General features: G+C 42.3%; 1 protein-coding gene across 2 annotated transcripts in view; it reads left to right on the forward strand.

Annotated features, from left to right (window-relative positions):
• Positions 1-2,316: 2,316 nt before the first annotated feature.
• lmx1bb (LIM homeobox transcription factor 1, beta b) overlaps positions 2,317-20,972 on the forward strand; it is a 43,479-nt gene continuing 24,823 nt past the window's right edge. For both annotated transcript variants that reach the window (XM_054611399.1, XM_054611400.1), the window contains exons 1-2: positions 2,317-2,455; positions 3,036-3,222. In XM_054611399.1, the coding sequence (XP_054467374.1) occupies positions 2,317-2,455; positions 3,036-3,222 (326 nt within the window). The remainder of the gene's footprint in view (positions 2,456-3,035; positions 3,223-20,972) is intronic.

Below are 20,972 nucleotides of genomic sequence, written 5' to 3' on the forward strand. Positions count from 1 at the left end.
CATCGCCTTGATGCTCCACAAAGGACATGAAGAACAACAGCCAGGCCTTTGGACTGGAGGTAAACGCTGCGCAGAGATGTGCAGAAAAACGTGGACGTGTTACCTTCCTTTATTCCCGTCAATATAATAAATCATTTGAAATATAGGGCAGATTTCTTTTCCTAACATTATTTACTCTTATTAAAATAAACATTACCCCCGTTGCTGTCGTGTCAGTCACACTCTTCATGTCTTCATTGTGTGTAATTAAGCAGCAGGTATAGTTATTTTTTTTTTTAATTAAGATTAAAATAAAGGCCATCCTGAGCTTATCTGATCATAGCTATAGCAACAACTGCTTTACAACACGGTTCCTTAAGACGTGTGTCCCATGTGTCCGGCCTTCAGTACGGTTCCCCTGCCTGTGTCTGTGTCTGTGGCTATAGCTTATTTAAAGAACTTGATAACAATGAGCCTCTCATGCAGCGTGACATGAGTAGCAGCGCACAATCCCTTTAGCAGCCCTGTGATTTCAGACAGGCCTCAATGCAACAAGCCCCTTTGCAAACGTCTTGATAACGCCTTAAATAAATGTATTGATCTCTCATTAGTTAGTGTATACATATATATATATATATATATATATATATATATATATATATATATATATATATACTCATTTGTATATGTGTATATATACTATTTTTAAAAATATTTATATATATATATAATTTTAAAATAAAGCCAATTTAGTTGTTTGGAGATTTTTCAAGTATTCAGATTGGGTTTGACACGAGGGTTCATTTCCATAAGATATATATATAGCTGCTGTGTTCCAAGATAAATGTAGGACAGGCCTGTATTATTAATGTAGTTCTTTTATTTTATTTATTATTATTATTATTATTATTATTATTATTATTATTATTATTTATTATTATTATTATTATTATTATTATTATTATTATATTATATCTTCATTTTTATTATCATTATTTTCATCCTTATTATTTGTATTGGTGCTTCTCCCTGACCCAGAGATGGATAGCCATGGTTGGTGGTGCTGGACAAACCGCTGTTATCACCGCTGATCGCCAGGTGCATCAGCTGAAAGGGGACAGCAGCTTCAACTGGAAACAATACACAAAGGAGCAAGGAAGGCATGTGATGCTGATCTGTGTTCTCCACATGCTCACGGAAATATAAATATTAATTCACCATGAATTCAAAATGTTCATTCTCTCACTTCAAGATTTTTTTCATTTCTTTTTTGTTCAATGATAACATCCCATTAGAGAATGCATTATTATTTCCTCAGTACCGTGACATAATACGCCTAATGATTAACTTGTAGTGTATAAATTATCTGTTATTATCAGTAGTAGTTATGGTAGTCTATACTTAGGTTTACGGGTTATTATCATAATTATTATTATTATTATTATTATTATTATTATTATTTTGACATTGTATTGTGGCTTCCGTGTAAACTCAGAAAAAAAAAAAAAAAAAAATCCCAGTTTTCTCTCTTTGCTCTTCTTCCATGTGTGTGTGTTGTTATTGGACTGCGTGCAGCGCACTGTACTCTTCTCCAATAGCATCCCAACGGCAGTGAATGGGGGGAATGAAAAAAAAAAAAAAAGTGTAGCCATGCATGCAGGAGTGGGAGGATCCACTCGCCTCAATCTCGATCTCAGACTTTTGCAGCGACAGGAGCACACAACCAACCAACCGTCTCTGCTACTTCCAAAGAGTTACTGCCGGGACATCTACATACATACACCCTCCTATTTTTTGGATTTGTTGTCAAGTTGTGTTGCTTCCTTTTTTTTTTTCTTCCTTCTCCCACCTTTTAACTGTTGTTTCGTGAAGAAATTACCAGCTCTCTCTCTCTATATCTCTCTCTCTCTCTCTCTCTCTCCCCTCCCGCCGGCTCGAGGAAGAGAAGATAAAGCTTCCTCGGTCCTAGAATCATAACAGGTGACTGTTGAGAGAGTTTATTGTGTCCTTTCTGTCTCTCCTGACACATCGGGGATATGTGTAGCCGGTGACCTCTTCCCTCTACCTTTTTTTTTTTTTTTTTTTTAACTATTGCGAGCATCAGACTCGAGCTTTTTTTTTTTTTTTTTTTTGTTACATTTTATCTAAGCTCTAGTTTTTGGTTTTTTTCCTCCTCCTCCTCCTCCTCCTCCTCCTCCTCCGAGCTGCCGGCTGTGTGTGTCAAGCGGAACTCGAGCGGTTGTTTTCAACAGGTTTTCAGCCTCCTCGTGCCTCGCTCTTCCTCCAGACAGCTGTGTGTGTGCCCGGGAGTCTCTAGTCGAGTCTGACCGTATTCTTATGGATATTGCAACAGGTCTGGTGTCACTGGAGCGCCTCTCCGTGGGAGAACAGTCCGAGACGTGCATCATGCTGGACGGCATAAAAATTGAAGACCATCCCCTGCGATCTGGACAAGCCACGCTCGGAGTCATGCTCGGTGAGTCTTCTTCTTTTACTCTATACACCTCAGGAAATCACTTTGAAAAAAATAATATATATATATATATATATATATATATATATATATATATATATATATATATATATATATATATACATGCACAGGTCAAACACGAGACTGTTATTCAGGGCTGGATGCCATTAGCCTAGTATGCATGTCCACTGCTGTTTTGCTTCCTGACACATCATCAAAAGTTCATATGTTCTGCGTAAAAATGGATGAAAAAAAATACACATTATAATGGGAAAAAATGTAGTTTTATTTTATGTAATTGTGAAGGAAACCCACCATGTGCAGCTCAGACATGGGAGCTCTGTTTGAGTGATGTAATCTGCAGGCCTTGTTGGAGAGAAAATATAAAATCCATCATTTTAAACATTCTTTTTTTTTTTTTTTTTTGTTTGATTAAAAACCTACACGTCAGTTGATTTATTTCGTCTGTAACGCTTTAGAGTTATTACTCCGGCATTACAGTTCTTTGACTCGGGCCTTCTCTCTCTCTTTTTTTTTTTCTGACTGGCCCCAACTGATGTGCCGTTTTTCTTTTTATTTCCAGGGACTGACTGTCACCATCCATCCGTGTGTGAAGGATGCCAGCGTCCCATCTCCGACCGCTTCCTGATGAGGGTCAACGACTCCTCATGGCACGAGGAGTGTTTGCAATGCACCGTGTGTCAACAGCCCCTCACCACCAGCTGCTACTTCAGAGAAAGGAAACTTTACTGCAAACACGACTACCAACAGTAAGCACAATTCTCTGTCGGAGAAAAAAAAAAAGGCTCTATACTCTCCCTTTCTGCGTTTCTGCAAATTGCTTCAGTGGTTTAAATGAAGAAAAGAAATACAATAAAGACACCGTTGATGGCTTCGGTTGACCAGGAGGCCTTGTGTGTCATTCACAATGCACAAATACAGTGGTTCATCTTATGGGAAGTTATATTTGAATTCTACAACATATACAAATATGTAGCAATCAACATGATGAATGTGTTGTCGTTGCTTGCTCTTCTGGAGTTAAAACGACTGGCATGCGGGCATATTATAAAATCAACAGGAATAAGTGGCATTAAATCTGAGCTTTTTAACCTCTCTCACACATTTTTGAGTAATGAGTGAGATATGGAAATGTCTGCAGCTTGGCATATAGTGGTCATATATTATTGTCATATGCCTGGCATTGTTATTGTCACAGTTGCCCACGGTATTTTCACATTTGTGTCTGCGGAACGAGCGCATTTCTAACAAAAAGATGTGATCCGACACAGGCCCGAGAATGTGTAGGCGTGCAGTCAGTCTCGGTTTTTTGTTTCGCTCTCTGTCAGGTATTTCCTGCTTGCATCACATGGCATTTCCACATCATCATCAGCCGCCGCAGATTGATTCAAAATATGGAAATCATATTTTTTTTCTGTAGGTTTCTTCATTGAGTCTGATGCCACCACGCAGTTTTGATTTATTTTCCGATCGGCCACAATTGTACTTTTTCTGTCAGTCGGTCGGTTGCTTCGATTTGCTTTAAATATTATATTTTAAAATTGTCTTTAATTTATTTTACGTTACGAATCAATCATCATTTTTTGGAATTTATTTTATGTTCTTTTTTATTTTATTTCAGGCTATTTCATTTGTATTGTATATGGTGTGTTTTTGCATGCGGCATATGAGATATGGCAACAGTTTAACGGATTAATAAAAATTAAAAAAAAACCTGCGCTTTTTATGTCGGTTATACGTACCTGCCAGCTAAACCCCCTAATTTAGATTCAGCATAGTAAATTCATAATTAGAAGTTTCAGCATTTGCGCACGCGTGACTCAATTAAATACAAACACACGCGCAAACTATTTTAAAACCATTAACAATTTAGTGTTAAATTGCAAGTTTCACCGTTTGAAAAACAAAATAAATCGAACTTATTGTGGGTTTAAATGCCGGAGTTTGATTAAAACTGCAGACTAATGTGATTAAATCCAGATGACTAATTTGATCATTTATTCTGTCAAATTCACAACAACACAATAAATGGCAAACATAGTTATTAATATTACAGCTACTAAAATGATAATTCCAATAATTATAGCTAAATGGAAAATAATGTAGGGATTGCCCCCCTGTGCTTTTAGTTTTTTAGTTAATTACAATACATTTTTTCATTCTATATTGGGCCTGTGACAGGAAGTAGCATGGCAGCCATTAGCCATGGAGCAGTATAAATTAGTAAATTGAATTAAAAAATTATCACGTAAAATCTGCAGCGATGGCGGATATAGTGACACAAATATTTTAGTCTAAGTAACCGAAGTAACAACAATGCTGAGGGTGGCTGTTTGGCCTGTGAGGACCCTGGGGTGCCCTGTGTTTCTCATCGCATGAGTGCTTTTTTCATGCTTGTCACTACATTTTCTGCTTTTTGTGTCCGGCCTTTTTAACAATTCTACTTCGATTACCGGGACATTATGGCTCTCTGCTAGATACCTTGCAAGCAACAAAGAGTTACATCTATTGCCATGCGTGCCATTCATCCAGCTTTGTGACAGCAGTGTAGTCGCCTGATAACAATGGAAAATTCATAGCAGTAACTATGGGATACCAGACCAGAGCACCCGGCGTCACGGCTCAGAGGTGGCTGCAAGCTGAGACTGTCCGGCAGGGAGAAGGATCTCTTTCTCATGCCTGTAATATAGCGCTCTCCATTTGTAGTTTTCTTTTTTTCTTGTTTGGTGTGTGTAAAGAGAAGAAGACAGACATAAACATACTGACACAGATCTCTTTTGCTTCTGAATAATACTCTTTCCTGGTTTGTGTTTTGCCTTTGAAGCACCATATTTGGTGTACAGCTAATCGTTTACCCTCTTTATTCTGCTACACTCTGAATTCTGTGAGCTTGTGTGGCAAGTCCGCTCAGCCCAGCCAAACACAGCAACCTGCTCGACAACGTCCTTCTTTCACACACTGTTATTCATCACATCTTTTAATTCTTCACCCTCCTTCCCCCAGTTTTAATTTTTATTGTTACCCCTCCCAGGTTAAATGCTAGCTGGAGGGTCCCCTTATCACATAGACACAAGTATCCCTTTTTTTGTTTTGTTTATTCTATTTGCATTGGCGGGATACTTAAAGATGTAATTGGCACCTTTTGACTTTTATGACACCCATTTAAGATGCATTTGTCAGCCCACAAACTGCTTTGGGCTGTGTAGAGAGCTCCTCGCCTTACAAAGGTCTTCGTGCCTAATTACATTCCTATAGCAACTGATTCATGCCCCGTAATCAGCTCTCACTAGCTATAATAAATCAAGGAATTGGCAAACAGTCTTTTTTCGCACCTTTGGAACAGGTTTAAGTGTAGACGGGGGAAAACAATTGTGTACTGTGTTATTAAAACTCCCACCAACACAGTCCAACACCTCTTACTCCATACAGTGCAATTATATAGTAACAAGATTGGATTATATTGGCCTCTTTTTATGCCAAGCAGCTGCCCTGTATTTATCGTCCCTGTTTTGATAAACAATTTTTGAATGAGGAATATTTTTGATGGCTTTAAAGATTCAGGGTCCAAAACAATCTCACATGTACAGATTGTCAGGCATTGTTTCCAGAGGGGGAAATATAATTAGATATATTTGATAGGAGGAGAAATACAGGAATATAGCACTGCCTTGCAAGAGTATTTCAGAAGAAGTTTGATAGAATTGAAGGCAAATAGGGCAGAGCTGTCAGCTGGACGGGAGCCATAGCCGCAGAGGAGGAACAAGCTTGAACGAGACGGGCGGTATGTAAAAGGTAGAGTGGAATTACACCACCCGAGAGAGTTTGTTGTGCCCTGGTGTTGGGAGGTCAATTATACATCATTAGGAGGAGGGAGATCTTTTCCCCAGGGAGACCTTTCCTCTAACCAAGCAGATGCTTTGAAAGGAGCCATGTAAAGAGGCCTATCACTTGACCAAAGTGTTGGACAACACCCCTGTAATGGTCCACCTTGTTAGAAACTGCCATGGTTTCATCTACAAAACATAACATTAACTACACTTTATTTTACACCATGCTGTCTACTTTGTGGGTCCTGCTGATGTTTGAACTTAGCATTTCACCGTGGATTGTTTTTCCTCCTTGCTCTTTTTAAAGTTTTACTTTCTTGCCAAATGTTATTTCACATGAGCATGCAGATTTTTTTTCCAAATTTTCAAATTCACGTGCCGTAAGCAAAATTAAAATTCAGGTCACGGTAGTATGAGTAGTAGAAAAACACAGCGGTGATGAAGCCATAAAAGCAGAGCTCCCAGAACCTGTCTCACCTCCCGTGCATGCTGGACGATCCCCCGGTGTGCTGAGAGGTGCTTTTTAGAAATGTTTGGAGTGCCCTCCTGTGAAATTGTTGTTTTTTAATTAGCTGTGCTTGGGACTCTGCAGCAGTGTGTGCCGGATAGATGCTGACGGCTGGGTTTCTGTGTTAGCTCACAGAGTGTGTGTGTTTTACTCACTCTAGGGCACTCCCGCGAGTCCTGGCACTTTGTGAACGCTCATACGCACACTCCACAAAAAAAAAAAAAAAAACACCCCCCCCCCCAAAAAAAAAAACTAGGATGTACTTTGTGTTGTCAACCCAGCTGGGTAGTTTTGCAGTTAATTAAAGACTGTCCTCAGTTCTTCCAAAGTATTTCCGAAGCAGCTCTGATCTGTGGATGTACGTTCCTTTTGTGCAAGACATTCTTACTTTCAGCTATACTTTTCTTTTGTTTTTTTAATTCTCCCTAAAAAGGATAAAAATGTGTCTTTAGCCACTGCTCTTGGGTAAATAAAAGAAGGGCCTCTACAGAGAGACAAATCTAATGTTAGAAACACTAAGCCAGATAATATTGCTTCAGCTTGCTGGGATTTTTAGTGCTCGGCAAGGAGCTAGCTGAAGCTGGCCCCGTTCCTCTGTAAGGAAGTATTGGGTTTTATGTCAACATGGCTCGGCCTGTCCCAGCAGCATACTAGGATGCATCATCTGTCATCTCATGGTTTGCTAACTGTCCCCCCTCCCCAGCACATTTAGACCCATTAAAGGACCTGTTGGAGTGCTGTTTATTTGCATCAATAGCTACAACTTGGATTCTCGTTTTTTTAATCCTTTCCGGTTTCCCACAAATAGCTCTTCGAGTGATAAATATTTGATTCAAACATATCCTTTTACATGAACCCTTGTATATATGAATAGTGCTGTTATAAATTTTACACCAGCTACAACTATGAAAGCTTCAATACCCTTCTGTAGATGTTCACTTGATGTTTTTTGTGAGGCTGTCAGTAAATCTCAAGTAGAAGTATTATGTTATGAAATCGGGTGATTTTATGAAGGTTTATATTATAAAGGCATTTATGTGTTTTAGTTAAAATGAGTGGGAGCAGTGTGTGTGAGTGTTTGTGTGTGTGTGTGGGGTAGCTATAAGTATACTAGTGTGTATGACTATATGTAGCAGCAGCTGGAACACAAAGCACTTTGCAGGATGCTCTGGGAAGCCACAGAGGCTCAGCCACGGTAATGCCCATCACCACTTTAGAGGCCAGACTGGTGGCGAGGGATGTGGAAAGAGGTCTCTGTGGCTTTGTGTGGGGGAGCCGTAGTGCAGGGGAGGAGAAGGATCTGCACAGGGATCTGCCTGGTGTGCTCACATTACACTGGATGATAGCAGAGGGGTGCAGAGGAACTCAAGCATGCAATTTGTTGGTAGCCACAATTTAACCTCATCTCCTAAAGCCGGCTGTTAGGCAGCCAGTGGGACATGTCAGTCAATCGGGAATGCTAATCAGTGACGGTGGAGAGAAAGCCCTCGGCTCGGCAACGCAGTGATTTTCATTACTGGCTCCAAGTCCACGGGCCTTCAGGTTTATTTTCACAGCATGACAACTCTTCATAACAAAAAGGAAAGCAACCACAAAACCATTAAATGCAATTTACAAATTAGATTTTGGCTAAATCTTTGAAATACTGTAATAGCTTTCTTAAAGTAGCCAGCAGAGAAATACACACGCTCAGCAAATGTTTTCAATTTCAATTTTGCCAGATTACATGTTTAAATCAGAAGAATGAGCATTTCTTTACTGGCTGGATTTTTTGCTGCGCTGAAATTATTCATTTGAAATATAATTTACGCTGTGTGTGTGTGTGTGTGTGAAAGTGGAACATTTGCAGAATTACTTCCGCTCATTTCTTGTATTTTTAATGACATTTCATATTTGTTTGTCTCATTCTGCTTCTATAGTTTGGAAACAGCCCACACTTGTTTCTTCCAGCAGGCAGCCTGGTCGAACGTGCATGAGAAATTGAGACATGGCCTCCGCTGCTGGCTCTCAGTATCACTTCTGGCCCAAACTATGTATATGTGATCCCACTCTGGAATGTTTTTCCAACACGTAGGCTTTTCACAGATACTCTAGAGAGGACTGGCATCAGAGTGGCAAGTGCTGCATTCAGACTGTTGTGTGCCCAAGGCTTACTCTCACACTCACGTCACACATTCTAGCTCTACATGGGAATGGGGCAGAGCAGTGTGTTTGTCTACATACACCCCAGGTTTTTGTGAGGGTGTGGGCGTGTGTGTGTGTGCGTGTGTGTGTGTGTGTGTGTGTGTGTGTGTGTGTGTGTGTGTGTGTGTGTGTGTGTGTGTGTGTGTGTGTGTGTGTGTGTGTGTGTGTGTGTGTGTGTGTGTGTGTGTGTGTGTGTGTGCGTGTGTGTGCACTTGCTTCCTCTCTCTGCTCCTTTTTTTCTTTGTCCCTAATCTAAGATCTCTCCTCTTCCTCACATTTACTGTCTGTCTGTATTTAAAAGATATAGTTCAGCACCTCTTTTTTTCTGCTACATATCCAAATTTCATCAGTATAGATTCTTGCACAGATACACATTTCTTTCTCTCTTTTTTTTTTTTCCACCTCTTTTAATCTTCATCAAATGAGATTAGCACCCAAACACCGGTATTCCTGCCCAAAGTGACTGACAGAGATTTGCACTTTTATCATTAAGTGTGACACTAAGCTGGTCGGAGCTTTGTCCTGAATGGAGGGTCTGACGGAAACGGGGGCTCCTAATCCTTTTATTTGTGTCAGACCCAGAAAGAGGGAAGAATGGGGCCAGGGTGGGATGGGGCCGCAGAATGCCACGGCCCTTCAGACCCGGCCTCCACAGCCAAGTGAGCATGAGACTCATCCTATGTGGTCTATGCACTCGAGCGGACGCATACACACTCATGCGCACACAGGCACACATTTGTGCATCTACAGTAGGTTGAAATGTGTGCTCAAGCAAATGCACACAATCGTGAATACACTGTCTTGTGTACAAACACATATGTTCACCCACTTATCGCGTCCAATCACATATGCACACACACATGCACAGTCATCTTGTGAGTGTGTACCTGCTCACAGCAGAGCATGAGTCTGTGAGTGCATGGTTCGCAATAGCAGGAGGTTCCAGTCTAGGATGAGATTAATAAAGTTTGCCGGTTCCCTGGTCGAGGTCCAACGCCAGGCTTTTGTCTGCGGCTCACATCGGGTTGTGGGGCTTCAGCTCCTTTTGTGTGTGCACTCTTGTGGTAATCCATCTCCAGCGGGAGTCCCCTGGGGCACTTTATTTACTCATTCAACTGTTTGGAAGTCTGTTAGACTGCAGATCAGATGCAGTGAAACCAATGTGATTACTTTAACCAGCACTTGCAGATTCCTGCCCAGCATCTCCTCTCACCCTGAGCTGGTGTGCCCTGCATGTGGGAGGGAAGGTCCACACTGGCTCATCCCGCTCTGTCTGTCCTGTTTACCAGCCTGGTTCGAGGGGCTTATGAAAATTCTGCATTAGTTATTGAACCTCCTGTGCCTACACAGTGTAGAGCTGACTTGAGTCCTTTATTATCCTTGTGTATTTGAGTTTATTATTTTTCTCCCTTGCATCTGAAAAAAAAATGTAAGCTCCAAAACTGGTGCCTGACTGAAATTTGTCTCCTTCGCAGCAGATCATAATTCAGCACCATAGCAAGTGTGGTGACACAGTGTAAAAACTAACATCTAGGTTTTATTGCAAACAATGAGATGGATTTGGTTATCCATCCATCAACATAAATCCAGAGCTATGTATTTGGGACTAACCCCCGTGTTAAACCGTTGCAGGCTGTCAGGCTCTCTGAATTTACTCTCCGCCCCTTCCCCCTGGCGTGGCTGGGGAATATGGTTGAAATCAGCTGCCAGGACCGGCATCTACAGTGAGAGCTCCCAAAACTCGCTGTTTAGAACCAGCTGCTGATTGGTGATGGCTGTCCTTGGCAAGAAAAAAATAACCCCAGTACGAAAACAGTGCAGATTGTGTTTCTATGCATATGACTCACTCTCCTCCTCTCCGACCCCCCCCCCCCAGCTGCAAACCAGCGTGATTTGTGCATGAGGTCGCGTGACCCATGGAAGCTTCAAAAAGCAGCGAGGGGAAATATTTGGATGATCCTGATGGGGAGTGGAGACGTGGGAGGGAGGCAGAGATGATGGGGGCTCGGTAAGAGCACGGCTAAGCGGTGTAAGGCAAGGCAGATGTGGAGAATCTGCAGTGCAGCCGTGATGACAGGGAAGCGTGTGTGCAGAGGAGATGACTGCCCATCTTTGACTCTTATCCAGACACCCACCACCAGTGTCCCTGAGGACAGCTGTAACACAGACGTCATGTTCTGCATAAAACGGTGGCTAACAGTAGAGGAGACTGAAGGAGCTGCAATAGAAGAGGCATTTTGCCATCAGGTACCGTGCCCTGATACTGATCGTCTGTACCTCACCCCCTGCTGCAACCCCCCCCGAATCCCTCCTCCTCTCCCTTTACCTTTTCTCTGCCGGTTGGATATTAATGTTTCCCAGAAAGCTGCTACAATACGTCTTCTCTGGAAATTCCATGAATCATGAATGCTGCAAAACGATCTGGTGTCTATGAAAGGGATGGATAAGGGGATAAAACATAAAGATTTTTCAAAATGCATATTTTGTGCATATGTGATTTCCAAGTGCTCTCAAGATGGAAATTTCTATTCGGTTGCCTTGATAAGAAAAATGTGTTGCTGCATTTGAAGGCTGAGTTGTTTGCTCCATTCATCTAAATTTTCTCCTCCAGCCGATAGTATTGTTTGATTCAACCTCTCGGCCTCATAGCACATTATTTATGCACAGAATCTGCCTCCGGGGCCAGTTCACTGGAACCCCATTGAACAGAAATAGTTGTAGTAGACTAAGGCTTGGTGCAAACCCAGAATCAGCAGTTAAAAAAGCAAAGCTGTGGTCTGAGCAGCTCCAATCAGTCTTTGGCCTCTATGCTTGTCGCTGCCTCCTCCTGAGAGTGGGTGGGTTGACTGACCCCTTGGGGTGTCTGTCTGCCTTAACGTTGGCCCTGCAGGCCCCGCCTCGCAGGGGAGCGCCAGCCCCGGGCCGGAGTTGTGCTCTGAAACCAGAGCTCCAACGTTGTGTTGTGATCCCAGCTGGAGAGACAGCTCTGGCTCTGACCGGAGCCCTCTCGCAGCGTGCGGCCGGGGTCACCAGTGGCCTCTCAACCTTCATCACTCCACTGTGCTTCTGCACAACACCGACTAGGACGACGTTATTTATTGACCCAAAGTCTTTGGTTCTTCTTTAACTCTGTCTAGCAACGAATAGCAATCAATTACATCTATAGAATGGGAGGTTAAGCTACACAAAATGTTAGTTCTGCCTATGCAATTTTCAAGATGAATGTTTCACATGACTTGTACTGTCAGCAATAGCACTCTCTCAGTGAGATACAATGTCATCTGTTATGTCTATGTTGGATGGTCTCACTTTTAAACTTTAATCTGTAAAGTAACCATGAAATCTGTTTTTTGGAAGAAATGTCACTTTTGAGTGTTTGTGGTGTGAATGTGTCTTCAAGTCTGTGTTTTCGCAGCTTCTCAATCCAGCATGTTTATCATATGGTATGCTATAGGTTCCAGCTTTGCTTTGCATTCAATCGTGTTTTTGGCATTCCTGTGTGAACGTGCTCGCATGTGTGCAGCCATATGTGTGTGTGTGTGTGTGCAGCGTGCCCTCTTGCGTGTGTGTAGTCAGTCTGTCACTCAGCCAAGCATTGGAAATGCTGTTGGCAGGCGACACAGTCTGTGGATTCTCCTCTTGGTCGTGCTGCTCTGGAGGCAGAAAGCGGTGCGTGCCACCCAAACCACCAGCCAACCCCCCCAACCACCCACCCTCCTTTCTATCATCAGCAGACCGGCCTTCTCCCTGCTCTCCATGCTCTCCTTTTCCTGGGCCCCAGAGCCTGGGCTGTGGCCTATGGATGAGTGCTACATCCTGGCTGTCAGCACAGGGGTTAGCTGGGGATTGGCCTGTGGTGGAAGTGCAGTATCAGGCCCTGTCTGTCAGCTCCTCGTTCCACTTCCTCCCGCCCCTCAGCGCACGCTGCAGTCAGTGGCACAAACATACGGCGAGCTGTGACTGACTCAGATCTCTCGCTTGAAAATGAAAGGATCGCCCTCAGAATAGGCATATTCATAACCATGCCAATGAAAAGTGGCTGTTTAAAACCCTTAAGTGCTCGGGTGTTGTGTTTTTAAACAGACCGCGAAAGCTTTGACATATGGTTTACTATTTCACCCAGTATTTCATTTCAGGTACTTTTAACTGTCGCTGTCTGACTTCTGAGGAAGGACCACTCACCCATGTGTGTGTGTGTGTGTGTGTGTGTGTGTGTGTGTGTGTGTGTGTGTGTGTGTGTGTGTGTGTGTGTGTGTGTGTGTGTGTGTGTGTGTGTGTGTGTGTGTGTGTGTGTGTGTTTGCATACAGTTACAGTTACCCGGCAACCATTTTTTACTGTAAAGACCAATTCCCATTTATCAGATTGATGAATGTTGATGCAAATTGTTTTCTCAAGATATTTTATAAACCTTGTTGGTAATATATTTTCTGCCGAGATTCAGATTTTGTGCATAAACATGGAGCCTTACCTTCCCTCTGTGTACGGATCACATTATCTGATACACACCTACATACATGCTTACACACACATGGACACACATCTGTACTGCACATGGTCGCAGACAGGCCTACATATGTTGGAGGATTTGCGACTATAAGCAGATTAATTGGTCCATCTCTCCTTGGAAACATCACACATACACATAAGGCCTCTGGTAGCTTTCAGCCTGATGCTGCTTACACTAACCAGAGGCCAGGCAGCAGGCGCAAGGTCGGCAAGGTCGCAGCACGCTCTCTGGCATCAGCATCTCTTTATGGCTTACAAGTTCGAAAAATTATTACAGCACTTACTGCCTCGTTCTGCCTGACAGAGAAGGAATTTCTATCTGTTCCTCTTGAGGGTTCCGGCTTATTTAAGCTGCACTTTCTTTTAGCTAAATTTGACACAGAGACACTTTTTTTTTCCCGCAACATAAACATGACAGTTGGTGTTGCTTGGCAGAAGCCCTGGCGTCTTCAAAGACAGTGGTAAGACACGCTTGGCCTTTGCGATGAATATAATAAGTACATTTACCCTAATCCTTATTAACATTCTCCAAGCTGCATGCAGGTTCAGCGCCTCAGTACGCAGTGTATGTTTTTCTTATTGCCCGCAAGTATGTCTATGTAAGGGACTATCTACACACATGCTGCCATTCATGATTTTATTATAGGTTTTAGCCTCACCACAACTCATACATAGGAAAGACTATTGCTTGCTGTCTCCTTTTCAAATTGTGTAATCACATGTTATCTACATATACTTCTATTTGCATGGATCTTAGTAAATATTTAGTTTGTTGAGGGCAACTAAAGAGTTGTCATTACTGGCAGTAAACGGTGTTAATGGTCAGTGATTCACCAGCAGGAGTACTTGAACCCAGGGGGTACTGGAGCAGTTGACAGTGGGTTCGTGGAAATATTTTCAGAAGCTCAAGTAATTTTGGAAATAGAAATAACGCTACAATTTTAGTTTAACAAAAAAATCAAGATACTGCTACTACACGTGAACACCACATTTTGCGACTAAGAGTAGGCCCTTTGTGAAAACTAGTGACAAAGAAGGTAAAATAGTAGGATAACAGTAATAGAAGAACTGTTAAATTAGTTAGCTGAAAGTAATAGAGAAAGAGTTGAAATGGTTAGCTAAAAGTAGTAAATAAGCGGTTGAAATAGTTAGCTGTAAGCTAAAGTAATTGAAAAACAATTCAGATAGTTAGCCTTTAAGTAAAATTAATTAATAAACTGTTGAAATAGTAAGATAAAAGTTTATATGTTCATCTGTATACAAAGTAATAAACAGTTTTAAAAATGTGGGTAAAAGGAAAAGATAAACAGTAGAATAAGTAAGATAAAAGTAATGGATAAACAGCTGAAATAGCTAATGAATAAATGTGTAACAACCACTGTTGTATCATTAATTGATGATTAATATCACTTTTTAAATTGGTGTCACTCATGGGGTTCTTCAGTTCATCTTACATGGCTGCGCTAGTTTGGTAACCACTGATTTCAAGGGTAGAAATATGATATTTATACACACCAACTTCCTTCCAAGAATAACGGCTGTATGAGTTTTGTTTAGTGACATTTGTTTCATCCATCTCCAAATAGCAGTGGGATGTGGTTTACCAAATCAGAAAAATTCTTAAAGTGTTAAGCTGTCCTTCACAAAAAGACCTTCTCATAGGCTACTTCCTTGTGATTGTCCAAATGTTCTGTCCGCCTGCTCCGGCTCATGTGGTAAACCCTCGCTGCTGGCACATTAGACGAGTGAAACAACCCATAAAAACGTACTTTGCAAATAGTCTTTTTGCCCAGCTCTGGTTTTTTCACACATTCTGGTGCTAATAAGCTTTGACACACCCTAAACAACCCTCTCAAAGAGCACATCTAATGTGGAGCGGCGGTTTGGTGTCCAGGGGAAGCCTGTGGTTCTGGAGCCAGGAACGGAGTCATGCCCTGCCGTCCCACAGAGTTGACAGGAAGATAAGAAAGAGAAGTGGCCTCTCTGCACAAAAACATCCCACCAGGAACTAACCTAACCTGGGGGAGAAATGGAGGGGCTTCAGGACTCTTGTCAAAATGTATCCTTACTGGAAGAAAATACACCGGAAAAAAAACAGAGTTTCTTCATCAAAGAGGGGATTCCTTAATCAATGTTGACTAGAAACGTTAGTCATTCAGTAGCCATCCGAAATCACTGTAAGATGTTCTTTGGGTATCACAAATATCCATATTAAGTCTATACTACAACAGCATGTCTCTGTATGTCACAAATTTGGCATTGTGACATGGCTTCTCAGACACAGAAATAAAGAAGGGTGGGGGGGTGGGGGAGGGCGCAGCAAAGTATAAGCGACAGACTCTTGGCAGACATAGCCCCTGCAGTTATAACTTAGAATACCGCTTATACTTTGCAATATTTGAGAAGGCGAAGTGAAAAGGTAGCCATTTCTCCTAGACGATGCGTAATGAGGGAACCGTAGGGAAGGAGAAACAGCGAGCGGTTTCTGGAAGCGGCACTAACACAGGGATCAGCAGCATTAAAAGAGATTTACACCCCCAGCTCCTAAACAGTTTTCTTTTGCTCGATGTTTCCTCTTTTTACAGATATTTCAAGGAAGTAATAAACTGCACTGACAAGCGTTCGAGTGGCTTTGAAACATCCCTCATGGGCAACAGAGGTCCATCACTTCTATCACACTGCCTCGACTCTGCATCGTTATTTCTGCAGAAGTCAGCCTGTTTCTCTCTGTTAACTGCATTTGGCCTCGGCTGGATATTATGATCAGCTTGTTGTTTCTTATATCAAAGAAATGTTGCGTAACTTACTATAATACATCAAGCGTTACATTCCCCCCCCTAAGGGTAAGTCAGTTCAACATTTATCTCGTGGTGCTTTTGCCGTGTGGTTAAGGCCTACAGACTGTTATTCCTGACGGTTAAGTTCTTTTGAAGCTGTCTGCATGGTCCAGAATGAGGCCCTGCACAGTGTAAGATGTCATACTCCCACTGTGCTGACCAACATGTTCTGTGGGCCTTGATGTGCCCATAACATTTAATGGTACTTTGGCAAATGTTTATGGAAACTCTTACTTTGCCTAGCAATCACTTTGTGTTCCCTTCTCTCTGTTTAAAAAAACAAAAAACAATCTATTTACCATAATTATTTGTTTGCGTCTTTGATATACTAAAGGATGGCTGAGAGCGAAGAGTGGAAATAATATGCATTATCTGCTAATTATTAAGATTAAGGGAGGGATAAATAAACCAGAACGAAAGGGAACATTTGTCTTGAGTAAGGCATGGTCTCTCTGCGTTCTGCTACCCACAGCATGGATCTTTGTGGTCTCGCTGGGACAGCAGAACATCACAGAGTGTCCCCTTGGATGTGGAGCTGGGACCAGGGTTGTAGAAGTACTCAGGAGGAGGAGAGGGGCAGGTCCTGCCATGGCACGTACCTCTCTCAGTGTGGGACGAGGAAACATCCCGACCTTGCACAGGTTCAAAAAGAAACAGCCTGCTTCTGATTAGTCACTCTGATTCGCAGTGATAAACAATTCCTGTGGTCTCCTGCTCAAAGAAACATCCCTGGCAACGATTGAGTGTTCACGGGTGGTTTGTGTGTTTGTATGTTTGCTTAGACATGCAGGGTTTGAGTGTGAGCTTTAGTATGTTACAAACATTAGATCTAAATAATCAGTATCTTACCAAAAATAGCATGAATTTTGATTAATCGGTTGGATTAGGTCATTAGTTACATTTGTACATGTTTGAAATGGAGTAACTTGATGTTCTTATGGTCTAGCATGACATCAAAGTTGTAATTTGCAATCCAAAACATGAGGGTTTTGTGGTGATTTTATAAACTGGGGTTAGATAGTCACAGCAGAGTAGATAAAAAAGACGTGCATGATATCGCTTCATGCCAAATCTGCAGCCCACAACCCTCCCAAACCATAACCAGAGGGGGATGGAGGAGTTTGAAAACATTTCACTCAGAGAGTCTGTTGTCTTCTTTGCCCTTGCTGGTAACTGGCGAGTTTTATCTGTTGCTGCACTTCCGCGCAGATGCCTGGCATCGAGCCTCGGGGTGATAAAAATGTCTGCAGAAGGTAAGTGTTTACGGTGAGGATCCATAAGGTTAGCAGGATCAAAGCTCTGTTGAAAAGGACATTAAGCAACGAAACAGGAATAATAAGCAAAATAGCCAGTTAGTCATACAATCAGATTTATGACATCTTGAAACCATGTCAGGGAGAGGCAGGTTTCTGTCAGACCATTCTTTATTGCTTTGCAGTCCCAAAAAACAGGCCAGTCAAGTAAAAAGAACAATAGCAGCGAGGAAGGTGGGGAAGAGTTTGAGATTTCCCACCATAAATATACAGTATACTGATTTTTCTTGTGCACTTTATATTGCCCTTCTGGTATTTTCTCACTGATTGGATGAAATTGCGTTTGACTTTTTCATTCTCAGTGAATTTGTGGGGTCTGTCTTACGAGAGAAAGTATTTTAGCGTCAGACAAGAGCCCTGTGTTTGGCTCAGGTCGGCTTCTCTCTGGTGCTCTTCGACCAGGAATGATTGATTGAGTTGACTGTTTTAGCTGGGTACTTTCACAAATGCCCCCTGAATCCCCCGACCCACACTTCATGCAAGATTACACAGAGGAGCAGTTGTATCAATTAATTTTTTTGGACCTTAGGGAAGGTGAACCATATGTTTGTTTTTGTTTTGTTTTCTTATATGTTCACGTGCAATCCAGGCTTAAGGAGTTTGGCCGCTTTATGAGCCATTGACAAAGTGGTAAGACATTTTTTATTCCAGTGTAGCCTGTAGGAGTCCTGCAGGAGTGGGAGTGGTGTACCACCCGGGCCCGTCCTGTTCAGTCATTTGCTTGAAGCTGCAGCTTTAAGTGGGAATTATTACTTGTGAGATAAGTATGGAGATAAGCCGGTCCTGGCCTGCAGAGATGTATGAGGTGTCTGGGCACTGCTAGAGGTGCACCTGACCTGGAAATGAATGGTGTGAAGGTACAAGTGCAGCACATGAAACTCCTTTTTCATCCGGCCCCTGTCTTGTAAGCGCAAAGCCCCAGATCATGATACAGATATTAAGTTGTATTTTTGTGTGATTATAAGATTTTATCTGGTGTTTAGGTTAGAACATCAGTACGTTGTGTGTTGTAGTACTAACGCTATAAGGACTATGAGGTGTGATGAGGAAGGTTAAACCTCATGCTTTACTCTTTAAATGTGCTAAGTATGTTTTATTCATATATTATTTTGGCCCTTGACTTGAAACAGCAATACTGTCCATGTATTGGTACCATTTGATAAATACTAACTTGATGATTATGACGTCTTATATGTTAATGGAAAGTAATAATGAAATATTAATCTTGGGCCAAAGAAAAGTCAGGTTGCAATCCCTTCAGCAAAAAGAAAAAATACAAAACCTCCCAAGCCTTATGTTTTTGTACAATCCTTAAAAGCTTTATTAATTTCTAAACATTTAGTATCTTTAGCTACATTGAATGCAAATGGAATTCAGTGCTCACGTCAACACTTTCTTCACAATTATTATGAACAAATAAAAAATCAAGGAATTGGAGATTTTCTTTTTGTTTTCTGTGATAAGAAAAGTGATTAGGTTGCTGTTTCACAAAGGTGTGTGGGAGAAACATTCATCTTGCTTGGTATGTTAATTCACAGCTCCGGGGCCTGTACCAGCCGTCATTCTTTGAAGTGTCAGTTCTCCCATCAGGTGAACTTGTGGCCTCGTAGCATGTTTATATATTAGACAATCCTTCACATGTATAAGATGATAAAGTTGACACGTTACAGGCAGTCAACGTTGAGGAGAGCGCCAACACCTCAACAAATTTCAGCTTTAAATACGATGACACCTACATGCCAGAGAAGTTTTCTCATTGGATGGCTGCCAAGACACTAAAAAGAAGCCAGACCAGATCATTATGATCTTACAGACAATGTCAGTGAAGCAAAGTACTTACAGGATAATTTTGTATTAGCCTATCTATCACTTTTTTGACTTACAAATCCCTTCAATCCATTTGATTCATTTTAAAAACTTGTTGTGCGTCAGTGTCTGTGTAGCACATTTCGGCTGGTTAGATAACTGGAACATTTTTTATTATCTGCCAATATTGCTTTTTTTCTTCTTTTTTTTCCACCAAAACTCTACTAAGAATCATTGTCAGGCAGCCAATTAATGGCTAAAAAGGTCACCCGCTGTTATGATTGAACCAAGCGCTGGTGGTTTGACCCACCGCACGAAGAGTTATAGGTGGCCGGTCAGCTTGTCAGTCAGGTTGGGTGGTTTTTTAATCATTTCATCTTTGCTGGGGGGCTCTCCTGAGACCCGCTGCAGCGTTTAGCAGTCTGCAGCTCAGGACCCCGGGGCTCGTCTAAGCTCTGCCTGTATCCGTGCTGCCATTATTAGCTCTGCTCTCCAGAGCACGCCGCTCATCTCTCCCCTGAGAGGGCGGCTGAGAAATGAAGCGAGCTGGCTGGGCGCGGCAGTGGAGGGCCAACAGCCCGACATGGAACAGTAATTACTCCATTGATATTCCTCACACAATAACACTGTCATCTCTCATTTGCATAACCTCGGCTCTGCTCGCCACAGCAGATGAATGCATGTGATCTTGTCAGGAGGCTGCAGGAGTTTAGATGGCGTGTGAGCGGAGGGGTTTTCACCTCTTTCTAGGTGCCAGATTTGGTTCAAACATGCGGTATAAACTGTTTAATTGTGATTAAGTTGGCAGAATGAAATATGAAACCACGTTTCCACTTTTCAGTCGAGCTCTCTGGCTCAGCTGTCTTTGCGGTATTAGAACATAAACAACAAAATGGAGAGAGGAGGCTGTGGTGCATCAGGTTTGTAACATTGTATGTGCACATGTGAGTCTGCCGGAGAGAATGAGAGTGTGTTGAGGGGGTGGGGTGTCAGTGGATGTCATAGTGCCCTGTCTCAGTCCTTGGTTAATGGCCATTGGTCATAGGCTGTCTCCCCTTTATTTCTTTTGCTCTCCTGCTCTATCCTTCCAGGTCTCCCACTGGAGCAGCGCCCTCAGGCACCGCATCATTTATTGCTGTCAGGAGTCACAGGGGAGAGGAGGGGGAAGAGAAGAGAGAGGGGGGGGGGGGTGCAGGAGGAGGGGAGACAGGGAGAAGATGTGCTGCAGAGAGAAGCCAATGGAGGCGATGGGGAGAGGCAGGCATGCTAGACTGTCAAATCTCAGCCGTTGAATATTTAATGGAGCCTGGAGTGTTTATTTAGTTAGCCTGTCGATTTTTACCGCTCTGTCAATAGCGGCTCCCGTGTAGCCTGCTGATGATCTTTAGTGTCTCTTCCCCCAGGAGAGGCCAGGCACTAAATGCAATTATGGATTTTCCTGCACCGCAATGTGTTTGATATTTTTACTGATCTAATTTGCAATCTGGTAGTTTATTGTTTGGCATTTTAGTGGCGCT

Source organism: Anoplopoma fimbria, chromosome 13 (assembly GCF_027596085.1).
Source record: "Anoplopoma fimbria isolate UVic2021 breed Golden Eagle Sablefish chromosome 13, Afim_UVic_2022, whole genome shotgun sequence".
Taxonomy (NCBI): Eukaryota; Metazoa; Chordata; class Actinopteri; order Perciformes; family Anoplopomatidae; genus Anoplopoma; species Anoplopoma fimbria.